The sequence below is a fragment of the Stigmatopora nigra genome, chromosome 7 (genome assembly GCF_051989575.1).
Source record: "Stigmatopora nigra isolate UIUO_SnigA chromosome 7, RoL_Snig_1.1, whole genome shotgun sequence".
Taxonomy (NCBI): domain Eukaryota; kingdom Metazoa; phylum Chordata; class Actinopteri; order Syngnathiformes; family Syngnathidae; genus Stigmatopora; species Stigmatopora nigra.
Window position 1 is genome coordinate 13,798,213 of NC_135514.1, and position 24,040 is coordinate 13,822,252.

The 24,040-nt window shown below is 35.8% G+C and overlaps 1 protein-coding gene across 1 annotated transcript; it reads right to left on the minus strand.

Annotated features, from left to right (window-relative positions):
* Positions 1–1,054: 1,054 nt before the first annotated feature.
* Positions 1,055–20,619, minus strand: etv1 (ETS variant transcription factor 1). Its single transcript, XM_077721758.1, has 10 exons — positions 20,188–20,619; positions 16,051–16,104; positions 9,403–9,532; positions 9,154–9,324; positions 7,874–8,124; positions 6,441–6,509; positions 6,291–6,359; positions 6,054–6,223; positions 3,962–4,063; positions 1,055–2,601 (listed from the first exon to the last, which is right to left on the minus strand). Exons 1-10 carry the CDS (start codon positions 20,246–20,248, stop codon positions 2,380–2,382), a joined length of 1,299 nt encoding a protein of 432 aa, XP_077577884.1. The 5' UTR covers positions 20,249–20,619; the 3' UTR covers positions 1,055–2,379.
* Between the last annotated feature and the right edge of the window lie 3,421 nt (positions 20,620–24,040).

Genomic DNA, 24,040 nt, shown 5'->3' on the forward strand with positions numbered 1-24,040 from the left:
ACATTTATTTAAAAATGTTTTACTTCAGTGCTGAGTCATAGTAGCAAGCGGAAAAAAAGGGGGGAGTGGCTTCCATTTGCGAGTTTCAGCGTGGATTTTCACATTTTTATGAACTTATAAAAAAATGTAAAAAAAAATTCCGCCCAAAAAAAATTGCGATGTCGTGAATCCGCAAAAGTTGAAGCCGCTATATTTGAGGGATTACTGTAAACCCAAAATGCCCCCCAAAAATAGTTTTTTTTTGCATTGAAAAAATAGTCAACTCAAAAAAAATAATTTCTTGAACATTATGTTTATTATCGTGGTTGACAGATATTTATAATAAGCTACACGAGAGGGTCAATACATTAGAAACAGTAGGATGCATGTTTTGGAAGGGAAAAATGCTTCTTAATCAAGTTTTCCGTCAAATCATTGACGTTCATCGGTCCACTTTTTCAACGGTTTTTGTGTCCTGAACATCTTCTGATTAAAATCAACAAAAAAGGAGAAAATATCCACATGAATGGTCGCTTCCTTCTTCAAAATAGTCTTGGTAAAATTCCTCGAAATACAGAATCAAAGTTTGTCCTGTTTGTTGGAGACTCCATTTTTTTTTCTCAATGTGTGGTCGCATGCCGGAAAGTTTCGTAGAACATTTTTTTTTAAGGAAAAACACTTCATGTACAAACAGAAATGATGCTATTGAGCCGTTAAGGTCCCTTAAAGTGCACGTCAACTAAATGATGAAAATTAGGAATAAACTTCAGCATAATGCTCAAAATTAGTATTTTTTTACTGTATATTGGTCCTGCAAACCTGTTTTTGTTGAAAGTGGATGAAACCTTTAAAAAAGTTTTTCTATAACTGTATTTTTCGGACTATAAGTCGCACCTGAGTATAAGTCGCACCCACGAAAATAAATAAAGGGGAAGAAAATATCAATAAAACAAATTTTTTTTCATTTTTTTTTACAGAATCAGAAAAGTAAAGATTTGGTAAAATAGGGCAAAACAAAAAATAAGCACCTAGTAATGTTACATTTTTTTTTTTTTCATAACTAGAGACAAAAATGCAGAATATAACAAGTTGTTGGTGGTCAGATTGTAACAAAAAAAATGATAAAAGACAGTCAGACTGGGTAAAAAAGAAACTATTTGTAGGCCCAACTAATCTATAAAATAAGTGCGACTTATAGTCCGGAAAATATGGTTATTTAAAGTCTTTAAGTAAGAGAAATAGCTTTTTGAATGAAGAATAAAGAGTGATTCTTGGAACTATTGTCTATAATTAAAGTTTCCACACTTGTTGATGGTGTTAGTAACAGTAATTTCTGTAAAATTAGCGGCGCTTATGAATCTTGTTACCGTTGAAATATACAGCGTTTGTTGGTTTGCTGTTAGATGAGAAATATTCATGCTTCACCCACAAAAAAATTAATGAATGAATTAATGGCAGTCTAACAGTGCCCTGAAAATAATCTTTTTTTTTAAGGATGGACTTATGAGAGCATATTTCAAAACAAAATGGTTGAATTTTTGTGGGTTTTCAGGTAAACAGACATGCCTAAAATTGCCATGTGGGAAAATAAAATTGATTTGGGGGGCTACTTTATTTAATTCTCTCTAAAAAAGCCAGTTTTATCCAAAATGGCGGAATGATCTTTTTTAGGCATGGCTTTTTTGTGGGTCTTCCGATGATGGACTGCCAACTTTCATCTTTTAAAAAGAAACCTTTTTTTAAAGTAATGCAACAATAAAAAAATAAAAATTAAAATAAAAAAAATCATCTAAAACGCCCCTTTTATCCAAAATGGCAGACTATTTTTGCGGGTTTTCTGATGATGGACAGGTCTAAAAACGTTCATCTATCAAATTAACTAGTTTTCAGGGGAAATTTTTAAAGTAATGCAAAAAAGCAAAAAAAAAAAAACTACTCTCTAAAACTACCAATTTTTACCCAAAATGGCAGAATGATCTTTTTCAGGCATGGCTTATTTTTTTTGGTGGATCTTCTGATGACAGACAAGTCTAACTTTCATCTTTCAAAAAGAAACTATTTTTCAGTGGTCCATTTTTAAAATAACACACAAAAAAAAACCTCTCCTCTCTAAAACTTTCTTCCAAAATGACAAAATGGCGTCTCTTTTTCAGGCCTGACTTCTTCAGACTTTTTTGTGGGTCTACTCACAATCGACCAAATCTACCAAATTTCATGTTGCTAAATCAAACTTCCTTTTAAGAGGCGAATCTTCAAGGAAAACCCCCAAAATAAATTAGCGTCAAATTCAGCAAAAACTCCAAAATCGGTCTTGGAAGGATTTCTGCAAAAAAAAGCCTTAAAATGTCTGCGTCAAGAAGCGCAATCTTTTAAATTATTTTTTTTCTTCTTCTTCTACGTCTAGTAGACATAAGCCTCGCTGTAAGGGTGCGGCTGGCAGTAGGGCGCCTCCTGGCCATAGGGGGCGCTCTCATCAAAGTGCGACAGGGGTACGGTGTCCTCTTCGTTGACGTGACGTTCCACGTCGCTCTTCAGGACCGGACGCTGGTTGTCGGGGAAGGCCATGGAAAACAAGGCCTCCGGGTCGCACACAAATTTGTAAACGTATCTCTCGCCCGCCACCTGTAGTTCGTTTATGAATGGATGAATGGATGGATGGATGAATGGATGGGTGAGGAAATAGGGGGAGGAGTTTTGGATGGTGGTTGTGGTTGATGGAGATAATGGGGCGGGTTGAAGAAAAATGCTTTAAATCCATTGGAGAACTTTCGGAATTGGTAAAATTGTCGTAAATGTTGGAATTAGTGTCATATTGTTGTTTAAAAGACAGTCAATATTTGATAATATTTATGTAGCAGGCAGAAAAATTGAAAATTATTAGGGCAAAAGTGAAAATATACTCATTATGTAAAGTATGGAATGGAAATTTCATTCATAAAAATCAGTTAAAGCAGAAATTGGTTGAGGAATAAGTATAAGTATGGAGGGAAATATATGTTAGGGAGGAATTTTTGAATAAAATTGGGGCAATGCAAAAAAATGTATTAGCAAAAAATAATTTGGGAACTTAAATATATTAGCATTTAGGGAAAGTAAATATCTGGGAATTCTACACTGCAGAGAATGGGTACTCGGACGTTTGGTCGCCCGGGACGTTTGGTCGCCTGGGACGTTTGGTCGCCCGGGACGTTTGGTCGCCCAGGACGTTTGGTCGCCGGGGCGTTTGGTCGCCGGGGCGTTTGGTCGCCGGGACGTTTGGTCGCCCGGGACGTTTGGTCGCCCGGGACGTTTGGTCGCCCGGGACGTTTGGTCGCCTGGGACGTTTGGTCGCCCGGGACGTTTGGTCGCCCGGACGTTTGGTCGCCCGGGACGTTTGGTCGCCGGGGCGTTTGGTCGCCCGGACGTTTGGTCGCCCGGACGTTTGGTCCCCCGGACGTTTGGTCGCCGGATGTTTGACAAAATGACAGAATTTACTGTTTAAATTAGCTCTCAAAATTATATTCATGAGAGTTTAATATCTAAATTTTACTGTTTAAACCAGCTCCGAAAAATTATATTCACCCGGGCGACCAAACGTCCGGGTGAGAGTATGCGATGAAAATTTGATTCATATAAATGAGATAAATAAGAAATGAGTTGAGGAAGTATAAATATGGAGAAAAATAAATGTTAGCGAGGAATATTAGAATAAAATTGGGGCGATGCAAAAAATATAATATTTTAGGAATATGTAAATAAACATTTATCACCATTGGGAAATATTTTTTTAGGAAAAACAAAGCAATATGAAAAATTTAAAATTATTAAAAAAAGCTAGTTGTCACTAGCACACTTCAGATTAAAAGCTAAATTTTGAACTTAGCAACCTTGATATTATATGTATATATAATATAGTTTTGGGAAACCGTATAACAAAAAAAATGCTAAAAACATAAACACAAACCCCGAAAATTGTTTCCAATCCTTCCAATTAGCAACTGACCTTTTGCATGATTCCCTTCTCGTAGTAGTAGCGTAGCGATCGGCTCAGCTTGTCATAGTTCATGGCCGGTCGGTTCTTCTGAATACCCCATCGGCGCGCCACCTGTGGACCGCACGCGCATATCGTAAGCCACGACAACAGTCCGCGTGATGCTAACGACGACGCTGATTAGAGCGCGGCTACCGGCGTGCTTGGCGTTCATTAGCGCACTCCAAGGAGGAAACAGATGTTGTTGCACCTGTCTGGCATGACACCCACCATTTTTCACATTGCCATCATAAGTAAACAATAGCAAATACAGGGTTAGCTTTGTGGCTAATTTGGCGGATCAACATGAAATATTGACTTTATAGGTACAAAAATACGAGTTGCAAATGGGGATTATTTTGCTAGCCACTAGGGACAAGTTTTACCTTCATTTTTTTTAACCGCTTTATCATCATTAGGGTCGTGAGGGGGTGCCGGAGCCAATCCCAGCTGACTTTGGACTTTGGATACCCTGATATGACCAATCACTCGTAGCTAAGGGGAATTTAGAGTGTCCAATCAGTCTGCCATGCATGTTTTTGGAATGTGGGAGGAAACTGGAGTACCCGGAGAAAACCCACGTGGGCCCGGGGAGAACACTCTAACTCCAAATAGGTGGATCGACCTGGATTTGAACCCAGAACCCCAGAGATGTGAGGCTGACGCACTAACCAATCATAACACACAACTTGAATAATAGTACAAGTCAAAATAATCCAATTACACACCAAAAAACATTTAAAACAATTATCAGCTCACATATAGACGTACATATTGTATTCAACTTTTTGTAACATTACTAGTAATATAAAGTACCTGACGACTTATACGATTTTACCCGTATTTTATGTTTTTTTTAATCATTTTAAATTGTATACGCCGTATAACAACTTTTGTAAGGGAAAAAAAATAATGTTTAAAAAAAATGTTAAAAAAATTGTTAAAAAAATGTTGTTGGTGTGTCTTCTGATGATGGACAAGTCTAAATACTTTCATCTTTAAAAATGAAATTAGTTTTCAGGGTCAAATTTTAAAGAAATGCAAAAAATAAAAAAAGAAGAAAAAAACTAACAAAAAAATCCTATAACTACAATTTTTACCAAAATGTGATAATATTTTATGTTTTTTAATCATTTGTAAAGGGAAAAAAATAATGTTTTAAAAAATAATTGTTAAAAAAGTGTTGTTTTTATGTGAAATACAAAAACGTCATTGTCGGCTGCTAATGTTGTCATGCTACTTCTCCACCTTTTCACTATATAAATATAGCGCATAAGCAAGAAATGTACTTGGACAATCAAGCTTTTAATGTTATTCAGCGACATCTACAGAATCTTGAATTTAATGCACACAAAAGTCAAGTCTGTGTCTGTATTCTGTAGTAAAATTTCCTGAATACGGGATAAATATATTGAATAAATAAAGTTATCTAATTTAATCTAATCTAAAGTCCACTTTGGAGAAAATTTGAGACTTTTAAGTGCACCCTAAAAGCGTAAATAAGTGTTTTTGTACCGTTTAATATCGCTTAATAAGGAGAACTGCAATCATTAATAAGGCTAAAATATTGGCCGAGGTTGCCAGGTATGCAACTATAATAAGTAAAATATTTCCTTGGATTCTCATTGGCTCCTACGGTTAAAAATGTCACTACAGTGTTCCCTCGCTACTTTGCGATTCAGCTACCGTGGACTCAGAGTTTCGCAGATTTTTTGGGGGAAAAAATAAATAAAAAAAATACAAATATTACATTGAAACAACATATTTTACAGTTTTTTTTGTTATAACATGAATTTCACTCTCTCTCTACCCGTATTCTATTTGGTGTACTGTATACAGTGGGGTAAAAAAAATAAATATTTTTTAAAAAAAATAAATAAAAATGCGAAAAATAAATGAATTTTTTTTATTTTTTATTTTGAATCAAATTCAAATTAAGCATTTTTGAAGGGGAATCCCTACTTCGCGGAAATTCACTTATCGCGGGTGGTCCCGGTCCCCATTAACCGCGATAACCGAGGGAACACTGTATTTCTGTAAAAAACGCCATTATTTCTAATCATACCTCCTCAGGTTCAATGAGCTTGAACTCCATGCCACGACCCGTCCAGGCGATGAAATGCGAGTTAGCGGGATCGTCCAACAGCGCCACCAAGAACTGCCACAGCTGAAGCGAGCCACGCCGTTGATAGGACGGACCCTCGCGGTATAGCCCCGCCTCCTGTTTGATGTCACCTGTATGGGAGGAGCAAATTCGTGGTCTCGAACGTCGTTTTTTTCGGAGACGCAGGACTGAATTTACCTTCAGTTTTTTCGGGAACCACGCAAGTGTCGTCGTAAAAGTGCCGGGCCACTTTGTCAAACATGCAACCTGGACAACGAGAAGCGGGGTTGGGAAGGTTGACGTCGGCACGGCAACGGAAATCCGGGCTGCCGTGTTCCCGCTCGGTACCTTCGGTTCGGGTGCCGTGGGCCAGGTAGCCGTCTGGTCGCAGGTATACTGAATGGCAACTGGGAACCTCTGTGGAAAAATATGGGTGTCAAAATAAAAGCACCAAAAAATATCATGTTTTAGTATTTTTTTAACAATTTGATGGCATAAAGCACAATTTGGGAAACATTTAAACGGTCTAAAGACAGGACTAATTAGCAAAAATGCACTGGAAGGCCCAAAAAATACAAAAAAAATTGAAGCAAAAAAATATTTTAAAAAATTGAAGCAAAAAAATTGTTAAAAAATTGAACTTATGCTAACCCTGTGGGAACATACATAGAAAAATAATGTTTATAGTCTGTTAGTTGTCAGTTTGACAAAATAATACCCCAAAGCGACAAAAAACATTTTACAGTTTTTTGGGGGGGTTTTAGACTGCAAAAGTTTTCATTTTTCCAGAAAAAAATACTGAAAATACCCATATGAATTATCTCAAAGCAAATGGCAACTGGGAACCTCTGTGGAAAAATATGGGTGTTAAAAAAAAGCACCAAAAAATTATCATGTTTTAGTATTTTTTAACAATTTGGGAAACATTTAAATGGTCTGACGAAGGGACAAATTAGAAAAAAAATGCACTGAAAGTCCCAAAAAAAATACCAAAGAAGCAAAAAAATACAAAAAAAAACTTAAGCAAAAAAAAATACAAAAAAATTTAAGCAAAAAAAATACAAAAAAATTTAAGTTAGCGTCATGCTAACTCGTGCTAACTCTGTAGAAAGGTACAAAAATAATGTTTATAGTCCGTTAGGTGTAGTCTGTTAGTGGTAAGCTTGATAAAATAATACCATACAATAAAAACATTTTACTGGCTTTTTTGGCTTTTAAACTGCAAAAAGTTTTCATTTTTCTAGAAAAAAATATTCAAGATACCCATATGAAATATCTCAGAAAGCCAATGGTATTATATGGATGACAAATAATCTCCCAAAAAAACTGAAAATAATGCAAAAGAAGGAAAAACAACCTTCATATAAGTAAAATTCTATGCTATATTTTAGATAAAAACCTATCCAAAAAACTGAAACAGTTTTTCTCCATCTTAATATTAATATTTATCCTTAAATCTATTTTTGTTTTTGGTTTCTAATAACGTTTAGAAAAAAACCCTCCCAAAAGTGCAACTTTTATAAATATTTTTTCGTATTTTTTGGCTGGTGCGACTTATAGTCCAGAAAATAAAGTCAAAATGGCCGCCAGTACTCCCAGTTAAAAAAAAATAAATAGTTGACCAGCTTTAACCTCCAGCCGCTCCCTTATTAGCAGGAAATGACTCTCACCGCAGACCCCCACCGGAAGCCATTTTGACTAATAATTGTCAAATTCAATAAAAAAAAACCCTCCCTACCCCGACCATCATCCATTCAGAGTAGTAGTTAAGTCGTCCTCACCCGAGTCGTAGTTGAAATCCCGGGGCTCCTGCTTGATCATCATGGCGGCGGGGTACACGTGGGGTAACGGAGCGCCCATCATGGCGGGATGGGGTTCGAACAGTGGGTCGGCGTACTCCTGTTTGAAGCCTTGTGGGGGGAACGCGATGCTGGGCTCGGACATCTGACGCTGGTACAGTGGACGGGCGTCCCGGGACACGGTTGGCGGGGACGGGAAGGAGTGGCAGGGCTCAGAAAGCTGACGGCGAAATCTGAAAAAAAATATGAAAATTAATAACAACTAGAATTTAATTAAGTCATTTTGAAGTACATTATGTTTAAAAATGTCTTTAACATGGGTTGAAAAGTGCATTATTTGTCATTTTATTCATTTATTTTCTGAACCGCTTTATATATATTTGATATATTTATATTTTATGGGTTGCTGGGGGTGCTAAAGCGTATCCAAGCTAATTATGGGTACCAGGTAAAGGGATACCCAATAGCAAGGCTCAAGGAGAGAAAGGATAACCAATCATAGCTAGGGGTAATTTAGACTGTTAGCTAGCTAGCTTAGCATGCGAGTTTTGGGATGTGGGAGGAAATTGGAGTTCCCGGAAAAAACCCACATCAGCCGGGGGGGAAACATGCAAACTCCAAAGGTGAAGACCGAACTGGGATCGAACCCTCAACCCCAAAACTGCGAAGCCTACATACTAACCACTTATCCACCAGGCCGCCATTTTTAAATATTTTTTTTCTATTTACATATTACGTCTTACAATAAATTTAAGAATATTTTTTTGAATTGTTTTATTTTCAAATGCTTTCTATTGATTTAATTTTTCATTAAAAAATAAACTATAAAAAAGTGTATTGTTACAATGTCGGCCATAATATTTTCTGTTTATCGTAGACAAGAAACATAAATAGAATACCCCAAAATAGAATCTATACAAATATCAAAATATTGGTCGTGAAAAGCGTCCGTTTAAAAAAAAATGTAATCAATGTTTGCAAAAAAGTATATTACACCCAATAAAAATATTTAAAATTACTGTATTTTCCCGACTATAAGGCGCACCACATTTAAAGGCGCACCCTCAAAGAATGACCCATTTTAATTTTTTCCCATACATAAAGTACACTGGATTATAAGGCGCCCTGTCTATTTTGTAGAAAATGACTATACTAAAATACTAAAAATCAGAGTAAACAAAGAGCCAGCACAATTAAAACTTGCTACAAAAACATAGACCGTTTCAAGCTAACTTCCTTAGCATAAATGCTAAAAACTGTACCTATGATCCATGGCGTAGGCGGCTTCGGGTATCGAGGGCGGCGCGTGGGCGTACGTCCGCTCGGGTTTGGGTGTCGGGGCGCCATGATGCAAAGGGGATACGGGGGTGCTACAGGGGGGCGTCACTGGGCTGGAGGGCTTCATGCCTGCGTGCTGTTTTTGCTCGTAGGCACTGCGGCACAAGGGGTAGGCACATTGTTGTGTGTTGTTGTTGTTGTGGTGGTGGTGGTGGGGGTGATGGAGCACTGACCTGATGTTGTATAGGCACTTCTCTCCATACTGGAGCTTGAAGGGCCGATCTTGGCTGCAGGTGGAGCTTAGCTCGGAGCACGGGCTGTGAAGCTCCCGTTTGATTTTCAGCTGCAGTCCGTGGAAAGCCACTGTGGGGAAGGGAAATTTGAGTTAGGAGGGAAAAGATGGGGGTAAGTTGGAGCTGATAAAGGGAGATTTTGAACAAAATATAAGAGTTTTTGTGGGTGGTCAAAATTTTGTGTGGCAAAGGTTGATAGGTTTCAGATGCTGGATTTGGGGGAATTATGGGGACTAAAAAGGGGATCTTAAGACCAAATGTGGTTGTTTTTTGGGGGTTTTTTTTGAAAGATTTTTTGGGAGATTTTTTTTTGCATTTACTCAAAATAGACACGGTCACCAAATTTCACACGGCTAAGTTGAACTGCTTTCAGGGGCTGAATTTTTCTTTAAAATTCTGTGATTGACGCGAGAAAAAACTACAAAAAAATGGCAACTTCAATCAAAAATGGTTGTCTTTTTAGAAATCGTTTTTGAGACTTTTTTGCATCTACTCATGACACACTTACCAAATTTTGCTAAGTTAAACTGGTCTTGGGCTGAATTATTTTCATGAAAAATATTCCAAGCAATGCTACCAAAACAAAATGGCATCTTCAGAGAAAAATGGCAGTTTTCCTGTGTCTTTTTAGATATAGTTTTTGAAACTTTTTTGCATCCACTCAGGACAAACACGCCTACCAAATTTAGCTAGATCCAACTAATCTTGGGCTGAATATTCCCCAAAAATATTCCAAGCAGCACTACCCAAAACAAAATGTCAACTTCAGACAAAAATGGCAGTTTTCCTGTCTTTTTAGATATATATTTTTTACACATATTTTCACATCTACTCAAGACAGACACGACTACCAAATTTCACGTTCAACTAATCTTGGTCTGAATTTCCCCCAAAAAAATCCAAGCAAAGCTACCAAAAAAAATGGCATCTTCAGACAAAAATCACCATTTTCCTTTCTTTTTAAATACAGTTTTTTACTTTTTTTCCACACCTACCAATTTCAACAAATTCAAATCCTTTCAAGCCACGAATTTTCCCCCAAAATTTCTATATAAACCCTAACATCTAAAATCTAATACTACAATAGTATTTTCCCCATTTTGACTGACAGCCCGAATTCAAGCATCTCTGCCAGCACGTCACATGACGCACAGCCGGACGATTGCTCGGGAGGGTCGGCATGGGTGGTGGTGGGAGGGGCGTGACAAAGCACGCTGGGGGCCTGCCCTTTCCAGGTCATCGATCGGAGGTCAAAAAGACACTTCCTGCCGGGAGACCTTTGACGACGCCCACGTGGAACAAACCTTGTTAACCATCGACGTCTAATCCATTTGAACCGGGACGTCTAAAATCAACCAATTGCGACTAGCTCCTCCCACTTTAAATGGATTGGATGTTCAACATGGCCTCCCTAAAATTATTTTGAAAGAAATCACAGTTTCCGTGTCGATAAAAGACGCATTACAACTATTTTCAGGTGGCGTCAATGAAAATATTGAATGGAAAACGAGTCCCATTTGAAATGTCACAATGGATTTTTGACGGCGGGGTGCCGAAGTATGCTGATCTAATCGATAGGGAGGACAGACGCTTACTTTTTTTTGCAGATAAAATGTCATGGCGTGTTGCTCTCATTATCTGTACATTGATTAAGAAGTAAGACGTCTTTTTAAAATGGCGATTAAGACAATTAGAGACTCCAACTGGAACGCTAATGTTTTCTGTAGAAGCCTGTTTTGCTGGAGAGTTTTTTGTGGATTTATTTGTGATAGACATGTCTGCTAATATTTATTTTTGCAGGTGAATTTGGCTGTTGGGAAGGAATTTTTTAATGAATATTTGGGGATGAGGTAAAAACAAAATAACAAAATGGAAGTCTTTATTTTTTGTTTTTTTGGGAAGGAATTTTTAATAGATTTTTGGGGACGAGGTAAAAACAAAATGGCAGTCTTCTTTTTTTTTAGTTGGGAAGGATTTTTTTAATAGATTTTTGGAGGCGAGGTAAAAAAAAAATGGCAGTCTTCTGTTTTTTATTGGGAAGGAATTTTCAAATAGATTTTTGGGGATAAGATAAAACCAAAATGGCAGTCTTCCTGTTTTTGTAGTTTTTTGTGTGTTTTTTTGTAGTTTTTTGTTGTTTTTATTAGGGATAGTGGCTTCTTTAGATTTAATTTAGCTACAAGCAAGGACTAGAAAGCTAGATTTATGTAGCTAGTGAAAGAAAATGGAGGGATTTAAATGAAAAAATAATAAAAATATAGGTGCCAATTGCTTGGAATTATTCTCAAAATGCTCATTAACCAAAAACTGGCTCACTTCCGACACATTTCTATAAAAAAACTTAACATCCAGACAAGTGGACATCATATTTTAGGTTATCTATGCCACAATATTAAAATTTGCTCTAAAACTGTAGCCAATATGACCCAAAAAATGTCAAGTCCAGACACCAGATAGCCTTTAAAGAGTTAAAATCAAGCTAAAAATGAACTACGACCACATAAAACCAAACATCCATTCATAAATTTACCCCACCAAAACATTACCTGCTAATTAACGAGTCCCTGGCTGTGACATGTTGGACATTCTCAAGTCCGAATGGTGTGTTTTTGCCGCCCTTTTTTTGGCAGACTTGCTCGCATTTCATTCGTTTAACCCAAAAAAACGGGTAAAAGTGAATTTGGCAAAGGGTGAAACGAGTTTCTATTCCATTTTCACCTACTGTAGGTGCCGGCCTTCGTTGTTAAATGCGGCGGAGACGGAACGTGTGGCCTCATTTTACACCTCCGCCATTCCCCGCTAAGTTATGCTAATGGTAAGCATCTGTGGAGATGAGACAAAGAAGAGCATTCTTCCTTCTCCACATTTCCACCATGCTGCTTCCTTCCTTCCTTCCATCCTTCCATCCATCCTTCCTTCTTTCCACGGCGACGTGACATTGAAGACGACCGCCAAGTCAAAGTCTAAGATTGGACAAACAGTCAAAGTCGTGCTCTTCACATTTTATGCTAATTTTATCGACTGGTTTTGGAAGTCTCATTGGGTTTTAACCTAAAAAAATTAAAATTTGGGTAAAAATGTATTTGGAGAGATGGGTAAATGGTCCTGATTGTCTTGAAAATTGATAAATAAATGATATTATTTCAGTGTGGAAGTTGAAAATCAAAATAATTTGACTGATTTTTTTTAATATATGTTAAATGAAACATGCTAACTTGCTAGCGGTTGCTGGTTAATGGCGTTTTTGTAGTTGAAAATGACAATTGGTGGATTTTTTGGGGGGGGTTGTGCATTTGTTTTTTACAATAAGTAGAGGATTTCAATTAGGGAATTATTTTGGGGACAAAAAAAAAATATCATTTGCCTGATTTCTTTTAATATACGTTAAATGAAACATGCTAACTTGCTAGCAATTTCTGGCTAATAGCATTTTTGTAGTTGAAAGTGGAGTTTTTGCATTCATTTTACAATTAAAAGAGGAATTAAATTGGATAAATTATTTTTTGGATGAAAAAAAACAAAAAATAGTTGTAGTGAATCCAATAAAGGACTAAAAAAGAAGCACAAAATAGTGCGCTAAAGCTTTGTAAATCTGAGATTTATTTGTGAACCACTATTTGCCCTCTCCAAGATGGCCGCCACCTCTGCGCAATGCAGTAATAAAGGGCGAGTGGCGTCTAATAATCAATCAAACACTAATTCTAAATTTCGACTGGCAATGGAGTCTAATTTGCCCGAAAATCACATTTCTAACATTAGCATTAAGCTAGCAGACTTTATCCACAATACTATTCAATTTTTCTATTATTTAAATTAATGCTAAACTCATTATTTTGCTTTCATTTCACAACAGAATAAGTTATTGATCTTCACAAGTGTCAATATTTTCCACTAGAAAAATTAACATATACTAAAACTAGTAAAGCGTTCACTAATTATTTTTAGCTTGTCAGTCGCATACACATTAACATAGCTAACACTAGCTTCTTTTTGTGTGTGTTTATGAATGATTTAAATTTGTTAAAATATACTAAGTGTCTCTAAAAGTGTGTATAACATATAAAACTATATAAAAAAACATTTTGAGGTCCGGCAGATTTTCCCAACCCTAAAAAAAGCGGAATTTCCAATTTTACAACAAGACCCTAAACAAGCCATCCTTTCACTAAAATGTCACTCAACACAGTCTACACATTGTACGCTAGTTTATTTTCATTATGTGGTTTTTGAAGTATTTACTGTAGCTTTTTTTTCAGTAACGGATAAAAAAAAATGTAACCGCATTAAAATAATAGAACGGAGGTTTTATTTTTGGTGTGTTTGTTTTTTAGTGAATGTACGAGTGTCATTTATCATCCTGGTTTGCTTGGACCTCCATGTTGGTGGTATAGGAACCCACCCATATGGGAAAGGTGGCGTCTGGGATGCCCAACCACGGCGCCATCTGTCAGCGGCGTACCAGTGTGCCAACATGGCCGCTCTCCTGAAGGACAACCAGGACCGCCAGGCTTGACCTCTCGGCCGGGATTTTCATTCAAAACTATTCTCTATTTAGTCTTTGGGACAAATAGACGGCCTAATAATTTGGAATGGGAGATTTGGCAGATGATTTTGGAGGCGGACATGTTTTTTGGTGGAAGCCAATTGATGGGAAATGTTTTGATACGTTTTTATAAGATTTTTTTTGTTGAGCTATCAATCAAAATGAAGGAAATAGGCTTTAAAAAACGGGTCATGGATGCTAATTGTGGTTTCAAAACAATGTTTTGGGTGGTTTTTTTCGCCGTTTAATCAACTTGAAGGTCTTGATGTGTCAAAAAAAATATTATGTGTAAAAAAAACATTCAAAAAAAGAAGACCACCTAGTGTTTTTGGATTTAGATGACTTTTTTTTGAGTTAAACGGTCTAATTTAGAGGCATAAAGTCCAATTGAAGACTTGATAGTTGTTTTTTATTTATTTTTAAAAGGCACTCTAGTCTAATTTAAGACTAATTCGATGATTATTCATGATTTAGTTCCTTCAGATAAGTTCTTAGTTGTGCAAAAACACTGTGATGAAGAACATGACCGCAACATTTTATGTTTTTTGTACTATTTGTTAAAATAAACATATGCACCAATTTCTGGGTCGCCGGGTAAATCAGGTGTTATTTTCCGTTAAATAAGCTCTAAATTTTCCCCCAAAATAGCCGTCCACGACCAAAACTGTCAAATTTTTGTCCAATTTGACAACCTATTCTCCCAAAACTACTTTCTTTGACGTTCAGTCCGATTACCGTATTTTCACGACTATAAGGCGCACTGTATTATAAGGAGCACCCTCAATGAATGACATTTTTTCCATATATAAGGCGCTATGTATTATAAGGCGCACTGTCTATTTTGGAGAAAATGTAAGACTTTTAAGTGCGCCTTATAGTGGTGAAAATACGGTAATTGCTATTGACTTCCAGGTATGAGCACTCACTACTTTACAGTCACCTCTAGAGCCAGCCATTGTTGATGTTTTGGATTTTTTTGTATCAAATCTTGCAGTGGGGGAGGAGCTATATGATGGAAGATTTTGTAGACTAAGATGGCATCTGCATATTTAACAGTATTGTTTCATTTCGGGCATTTGTGTTTGTTTAATATCCGACAGTGGTGTTTTTTCGTTTTTTTGGTTTTCAGTTTTTCCATATATAAGGCGCACTGGATTATAAGGCGCACTGTCTACTTTGGAGAAAATTTAAGACTTTTAAGTGCGCCTTATAGTCGTGAAAATACGGTATTCATCATTAGAAAAAAATCCGACTTCAGCTTAAATTTTGATGAAATAAATTGATTTACTGGTTTGAGCGGTTAGCGCGTTGGCCTCACAGTGGAGGGGGATCTGGGTTCTAATCCAGGTCCGTCCACCTGTGTGAAGTTTGCATGTTCCCTCGCCTCTACCCTGAATTCAGCTGAGATGGACCCCAGCACCCCCTGCCACCCTAGTGAATATAAATCAGCTCAGAAAATTAGAAATATGAGATGGTTTTACCAAAAAACAAGTGCCCAATCGAGCAGTCCCCACCAAACCCCGCCTTCCTTACCCCCGGAACCCCTCCCACTTGCCAAATGGCAAAGCAACCAGGTGACACTAACGCATCGCCTTCAATTTCCATCCAAATTATTCTTAGAAACGCGGCGAGCAAAAGGCGCTTTCATTACGACGAATAACCGCCATGGCGCGATCCCCACCCAAATAATAATAATAATAATAATTTTAAAATCCGAGAAGAAAAACCCAAATTTAGCGAAAAAAAAAAAAAGGTCAGGGGGGGCGTTTTGGCAGATGAGAGCATTTCTATTCTGAAAAAAAAAACAAAAAAAAAAATTAAAAAAAAAAAACAAGCAAACAGCCTCTCCCTTTCCTTCAAACTGCCCCAAAAAAATTAAATAAAAAATAAAAAAAATCAGGTGACAGTCATGGTGGCCCTTCTCAATGTTAAAAATATCCTTTAAAAAAAAAACAATATTCCTCCCTATGCAAATAAGAGTGAACACACACACACACACACACACACACACACACACACACACACACAGAAGGATGGGCACTTACAGTTTTCAGTCTGGAAGTCTGGGACAAACTGCTCGTCATTGTCGGGAACTTGAGCTGCGAAAACAGAAAACAAAGCACACAAGAGACACCTTGAGATGTTTGTGATGTTGACCCCGAGTCCCCAAACCTCCCCTCAGGACCCCCCGATTTGTCGTCTTTTCGTCTTTTGTCTGTGAGATGCCGATAAATCTGTTTTTTTTCCCGACTTGTACAAGAATACTGATCATAGTGAAAGAAGGAAGGTGTTTACTTATTTAAAAAAATAGAGGGCGACCAAAAATAAATAAAAAAGTTGGAAAATAGGACTTTGGAATGATTGATGGGGAGAGATGGCAAAGCTATTTGGACTGGGATGGAAGGCAGGATTTGTTTTTTGTTTTTTTTGGGGTATAAAATTTTGGAGTAATAGTGTCTAAATGAAAAAAAATAGGATATGGTCAGTTAGTTTGTTAGTTTTGATTTGTTAGACTCCATTTTTTTGTATGTATATTTTGTTAAATTGTTAAATATTAAAGTTGTTGAAGACAAAACTATATTTATAATTGAAACATAGAAAATACAGAATTTTTTGTATGAATTTTTGAATGTGTGTGTGTATAAAAGTGTTTTTTTTATCTGGAATTTTGTGTATTTTTACATCAGATTTTATTTGAAGGAATATTTTAAAGCTGTTACACAAGTACTCATTTACATTAAATATATTATATATAGTATATATTTTTAAATGGGAATTTGGTTTTCCAATCCTAACATTGTTGAACCTTATAATTGCTTAAAAATAAGTTTACTGATATTAAAAAAAAAACAGCAATGATATAATTAATCCCAAAATTCCAATTAAAAAAACCAATAGCATACCTTTTAAAACCACGTCACAAAAAAAAATAATCTAAAAAATATCAATACCAAGTCACAATTTATCTTACAAAAACTTCCATTAAAAAAAATTATTTAACCCTATTTAATCTCATAATACAAAACCATGTCCCAATACAACAAAAAAAAACATCAAATTTTTGACACATTTTACCACCAAAATCCACTAAAAAAAATGCATTTTTCACTCAAGTTTTTTTTAAGTCGACTAATAAACAAATAAATATATTTTCAATAGATGGACGCTTTCAAGGGCAAAAATAATCCCCCCAAAAAATCCCAAAATGTTGCTGGTGACCCCCTTCCACCAATCCCAGCACTTCCTGGCTATCACCCCGCAACCTCCCATTGTTAGCATCTTCTAATTAAGCCGACGCCCCCCCACCCTTACCTGTACACTCGCTCGCCCCGACTCGTCACTTTTCTCCCAAAAAATATCAAATTCCCCAACGCGGACGGTCCAATAATGAAGCTCACACTTGGCCATTAACGCTTCTATTTTTAACGGAGTTTTTTTTAACAAAACGCGTCTCGACACGATTTTTTTTAAACTTCTCACTCTGGATCAGTCGATGATGATGATGATGTTGTTGTTGTTGATGAAGATGATGATGCCATAATTAAAGTGATAGGCTAGTTTGTTATTTATTCATTGTAATACTTCATTTAACGTTTTTTTAATGGTGTTTTCATTCATTGAGTAAATAAAATATGGGTGATATTTGAAATTATGAATGTGTTTTATAGTTAAAATATGTTTTTTATTCATAAATTTGGAAGGGAAAGTGAATGACCGTATTTTTCGGATTAATTTGTGCATTGAAACTAATGCGCAATACAGAGGAAAAAGAATATGTTGCATTTTGGCGCATTTTTTTTTCATTAATCAGACAAAAAAAATGATAAAATAATTTTACAAAAATTTGGGGATAGACTACAGCCCAAAAAAACAATATAACATATATAAAATACTTATGAGTTCAAGTATAAAACTGTAAATATAAAATAAGTGTTACTTATGTATATTATAGAAAATACGGTATACTTTAAAATGGAAAATACAATTTTTGCTCTCTATTTAATACTTTTTGGTGTTTTTTATTGCCAAAAAAGCAAAATATTTGCCATTTTTTAGTCTTCATTTTCATAAAAGTGAATATTTTTGCTATAAAGCAACAGCATTTTAATTGTTTTCCTATTAATTCGACATTTTTTACTCTACCTCCAATTGAACAGTTGAATATTTACAAAAAAAAAATAAAAATGTAAATATTTTAGCCATATATTCCACTTTAAAAAATTCACCCCCCACCAAAACGCTTTAAAAAATGCCATTAACTAACATTTTCCCTACTTTTGAAGTAAAAACATCTAAAAATACCTGTTATTAAGCCTTCAAAATACTCCAAAATAATTAAAAAAATACGGTTGGTGTCACAATTGTAACAATAGATCATTAAATTGTGGTATCTTAGCACGCTTTAAGACGTGTTGACCTTTTAAAGCGTGGACGACACAAGATGGCCAGCAATTTTGTAGAATTGTGAACACCTGCGCTAACGTCTGGGCGCTCCCCACGCGGCGGCACACTTTCACGGGTGCGAAACGGACACAGGAAGGAAAGCGGAAACCAAAGAAAAGACTGCTTTCCAACATTTTTTTTGTATTATTTTTTGGCGCCGTGGCACACTTTTTACAGTGTACAAATCTTCCCATTTAAAACAATGTATTGTTGTATTGTCTTCAAAGTTTTATCAACAGGAATCAAATAAATACCCCTAAAAAGGATTTTAAAATTGTATTTTTGACAGTAAAGTGTCGCCAAAAGTTGAAGTTTCTAATTTTAATCTTTACTTTTAATTTAAATATGACTTTAATGTCCTAATATTACGTTTAAAAAAGTAGTTTTGTGCCTTATGTCGCAAAACAAGCACATTTTTGGTTCACGTTTGATCAAAATAAGCACAAAAATGACTTTATTCTCATAATATAATGAGTTTTTATCTTATAAGACTACAAAACATATTTCATATTTCAATTTTAAGATTGTCAAATTCAGATTTTTTACTCATTATATTGATTTTAATCTTTAAATATTAAGATTTTTTTTCCTGGGATTTTAAGACGGATGATGTTATACTAACTAAATAAGAAAATAATAATATTTTATGATATAAATCTCCATTTTTAACTGATAAGAAGTTAAAGACCCGTCGGATGAAATATGACTTCTGTATTTAATATTTTTTTGTGTACTGTCAAAGACTTCAAATAGACAGAATAAAATAAAACAAGCAGTTTGTGATAGGTAAAACTTTCTTTTACTTTGAAGGTTTTATACTAATGTTGATTTTGTCCAATCAGACGAATGTATGTTAAGTTTATTCTTTTTTTTTATCGCAATTAAAGAACTTTGGGGGTCAAAAATTAAGTAGAACTCAATGAATAAACATTTGTTTCCACTTATTTTAAATTAAAAGAAATGTATATATAGCCTTTTGTTATTAAATAAAAACATTGAGAATTTGCCTTTTTTCATGTTGACATGCATAAAAATAGCTTAATTGTTTTAAATATCTATTTCTTTCATCCAATTCAAAACTCAACTATTAATTGAAATAATGAAAAATTTTCTTTCCAATCAAATTACAACCATTAAACCAAATTAAATAAAATCAATACTAAAAAATCCCCAATATTTTCTATGCATTCATTTTCCTATTATTACTTTATCCTATCATTTCCTAATCGAATTTTTGAAATTCACCCAAAAAAAGCAACAATCACATTAATTTTCCACCCAATTAATTTTCAAAAAATCAATATTTCCTTCCAAAACAACCAAAAACAGTCCTGTCCCTTTAAAAAACAACAACAACTATCACATTAATTTTCCACCCAATTAATTGAAAAAAAAACATCAATTTTTCCTTCCAAAACAACCAAAAACAAAAAAAAAACAGTCCTGTCCCTTTAAAAAAAACAACTATCACATTAATTTTCCACCCAATTAATTTAAAAAAAAATCAATATTTCCTTCCAAAACAACCAAAAACAGTCCTGTCCCTTTAAAAAAACAACTATCACATTAATTTTCCACACAAATAATTTAAAAAAAATTAATATGTCCTTCCAAAACAACCAAAAACAAAAAAAAAACAGTCCTTCCCCTTAAAAAAAAACAATTCCCTCTAATTCAAACAACTTAAAAACCCCATACACAACCCTCACATCTTAATAAAACAAAAAAATCCTACTTACCAAAAGTTGCGTGCTGCAAACACGGCGGAAAGAGGACGCTGGCGCTTAAATCCTGAAGCATCCCGTCTCACTTAGAGCGCGTTGAGCCGGTCTTGCCATGAGAGGAAAAACATATCTAAAAAAAAAAAAAAAAAAAAATTTAGAAAAAAAAGTGCTTAAAAAGAACACTTGAACGCACCACCAACACTATAAAAAGTCTATTTTCTCATCAGTAAAAACACAGGTAGATCCATTCTTGGTTTTTTATTGTTTTTGTGCGGGTGAAGACGAGCAGGAGGAATTGAAGCAGACAAGGTGATAGTGCAGCTGGAGATGATGGAGAAGAGAAAGAGAGAAAGAGAGAGAAAGGGAGGGAGAGAGAGAGAGGGAGGGAGGTACTGTGTGTGGCTCCCGCCAAAAAAGCCGAACAGACATTGAACGCCACGCGGCTAATTTGCCATGACACTCCCCAGCGACAAGCTAGCGCAAGAAACGAGAGTGCTCTAATATATGCAGGTGCTTCTTCGTAATTGGAGGGCGCCATGTTGGGAGAAAAACCCTCCCCCATGTATGGGTTTTGTGGTATATTCTAAGGGGAGGTTTTAAATGGGTGGTGATTGTTTTAAATTGGGGGGTGTTAAACTCTGATGGGTTGGTGAGTTAAGTTGGCGTGGGATGGACTGGTTTTTTGGGAAAAAGTTGAGTTTTGGATGTACAATTGAATGTTTGTTCATTGAGTCTTTAGGTTAAAATGGATGGGATGTTGAGTGTGGTCAATGGCAGTGAAAAATGAGCATGGAAAGGCAGGTGAAGTGAATTGGTTATTGATTATTGTCAGTGGGAGGCGGAGTTAGTTTTGTGGAGTTAGTTTTTTTGGGGGACTTTACAGGTCATTTTGGGGATTTTTTTTTATAGATTATTTGTTATTGATTGGTTGTTGTTGTTCATTGGGGGAAATTTGGTTGCTTTTTGGGCAATTATGGGTTCATTTTATTTTATATTAAAGTAAAAGTTTTAAAGTATCATATTTTTTGGACCAATATAAATATATATGTTTTTTTTTAAAATGTTTGTATACATATATATACATCCCAGTACGTAATACATAATACAGATATATGTATATATGTATATAAATATGTATATATATGTATATGTATGTATATATATATATATATATATATACACACACACATGTACATATATATATATATACATATATATATATATATATATATATATATATATATATATATATATATATATATATATATATATATATATATATATATATATATATATATATATATATATATATATATATATATATATATATATATATATATATATATATATATATATATATATATATATATATATATATATATATATATATATATATATATATATATATATATATACACATACATACATATGTATATATATATACACATACATACATATGTATATATATACATGTACCTATATGGATATATATGTATATATATGTACATATATGTATGTATATCTATGTACATATATGTATATATATGTACATATATGTACATATATGTACATATATGTGTATATATCTATATGTATATATGTTTTACTAGAGTATAGGTTGCATTTTAGGGGATTTCAATTATTTTTATCAGAAACAACCATACTTTAAAACACAAGGTGCAGTGATAACTATACTACTATACTAAACATAACTTAATAAGTCACAGGCTCAGCCAAAATATGAAAAAAGTTGACTTCTATAAGACAAAATTGTAATCAAAACTAGACATTTGGACTTCGCTTTCAAATCCTATTGAAATCTGTGTTATTTTCTTTCTAAGTAGGTTCGTTACAAAAGTGGCCAAGATGGAGACGGCCCCAAAAAAAATAGAACAACAACAAGAATTGGATTGGAGCTAAAATGTTTAGCGGGCGTGAAATGAGCTCGGGCGTCCACGGTCGGGTCGGACTTAATCAACTGTCGTTTGATGACCTCTCGCAAATTCTCGCTTGGTTGACAGAAATCGATTGTGTTAGTGAACTTAACCAGTTTCAGCGTCAACACTTTGCTTCCCCCGTTGATTATTGTTCGCAATTATTGATATTTATACTTGTGTTTTTTATAGAAAAGACTTACTTTGGTCAAAGAAGGAGGCGTCCGCTGGTCATGTGGTTTTTCCGTTGAGTACCTGTCAGGGTTTTTTTTTTTTTTTTTAGAAAGTGGAGAAAAAAACACACAAAATGAGACTTGGGTAACACTTTCAAAAACGGCGGTCATTGGCTGAACTCACTGTGTATTTGGTCGCCATCTTGCAGTACTCATGGCTGTCAATATGCAGTTCAAAAATATATGTTAAATTTCAATCTTAATCACAGAGTAAATATGCATGCAAAATTCAGGTATACAGCACCAATAGTACAAGTTTATGTCAAAGGAGGGCCGCAAAATATGATCCCCAGGGGCCGGAATTGGCCCCCGGGCTGCGAGGTGGAGACCTGGGTTTTCAATGGATGTCATAAAAATACTGAGGCAAATTAGATTGTAATACAAAAGTACTTTAAAACAATGTCCAATCGGCGTATGAGCTTAAACGTCACGAGTAAAGTAGTACTTACAGTTTTGGGGGTGTGGAGAACAGCTTGAGGGTCCTGCTCCCGGCACACATTGATAACGCTGGCTTGGCCGCCTGGTGTCGCCTCCGCGCGGCCTCCTGTTGCGGACTCAGCCGTCCCCCCACCCTGCCGACCTGCCCTACCATCCTCGCCAACTCCAACACATGCAGTGACATTCAGTCCATCGCTTCTACCCGACGTACTTGGCATTGAGCTCAACTTAAAAATGCAATGAAATACTACAGCGGGTGACTTTTAAAATGACAGAGCATATGTTTTCCACACATCCGCACGAGCCAATGAATGCTCCTGATGCCGCAGCAACGAATGGTTCATCTTGAAATTTGTTTCACATATTAGACACATCGGTTTATGAGATGTGGTAGTAGTGGTGGTGGTGGTAGGGGTTGTTGTAGTAGTAGTAGTGGTGGTAGGGGTTGTAGTAGTAGTAGTGGTGGTGGTAGGGTTTGTAGTAGTAGTAGTAGTGGTGGTGGTGGTAGGGGTTGTAGTAGTAGTGGTGGTGGCAGGGTCGTAGTAGTAGTAGTGGTGGTGGCAGGGTCGTAGTAGTAGTATTGGGGGTGGTGGTTGTAGTAGTAGTAGTGGGGGTGGTGGTAGGGGTAGTAATGGTAGTAGGGGTTGTAGTAGTAGTGGTGGTAGGGGTTGTAGTAGTAGTAGTGAATGGGGTGGTGATAGGGGTTGTAGTAGTAGTAGCAAATGGGGTGGTGATAGGGGTTGTAGTAGTAGTGGTGGTGGTAGGGGTTGTAGTAGTAGTGAATGGGGTGGTGATAGGGGTTGTCGTAGTAGTAGTGAATGGGGTGGTGATAGGGGTTGTCGTAGTAGTAGTGAATGGGGTGGTGATAAGGGTTATAGTAGTAGTGGAAGGTGTTGTAGTAGTAGTAATGGTTGTGGTGGTGATAGTGGTTTTAGTAGTAGTAGTAGTAGTAGTAATGGTTGTGGTGGTGATAGTGGTTTTAGTAGTAGTGCTGGAGGTTGTAAAGTTGTAGTAGGAGTCTGAAATGTGTTGTATATCCATTGACACATTAACTAGATGGAGCTGTGGTAGTACTAATGGGTTGTTATATATCCACAAGATGGAACAGTAGTAGTAGTAGGGGTTGTGTCATACATCCATTAGATGGAGTTGTAGAATTAGTGGTATAGTGGCGCTGGTAATGTTTAGGGTTGAATTTGCTCTTGCCAAGTCTTTTTTGGGGCGGGGTCGAAAACCCTCTAGTTATTGGCTCAAAAGTGTTAT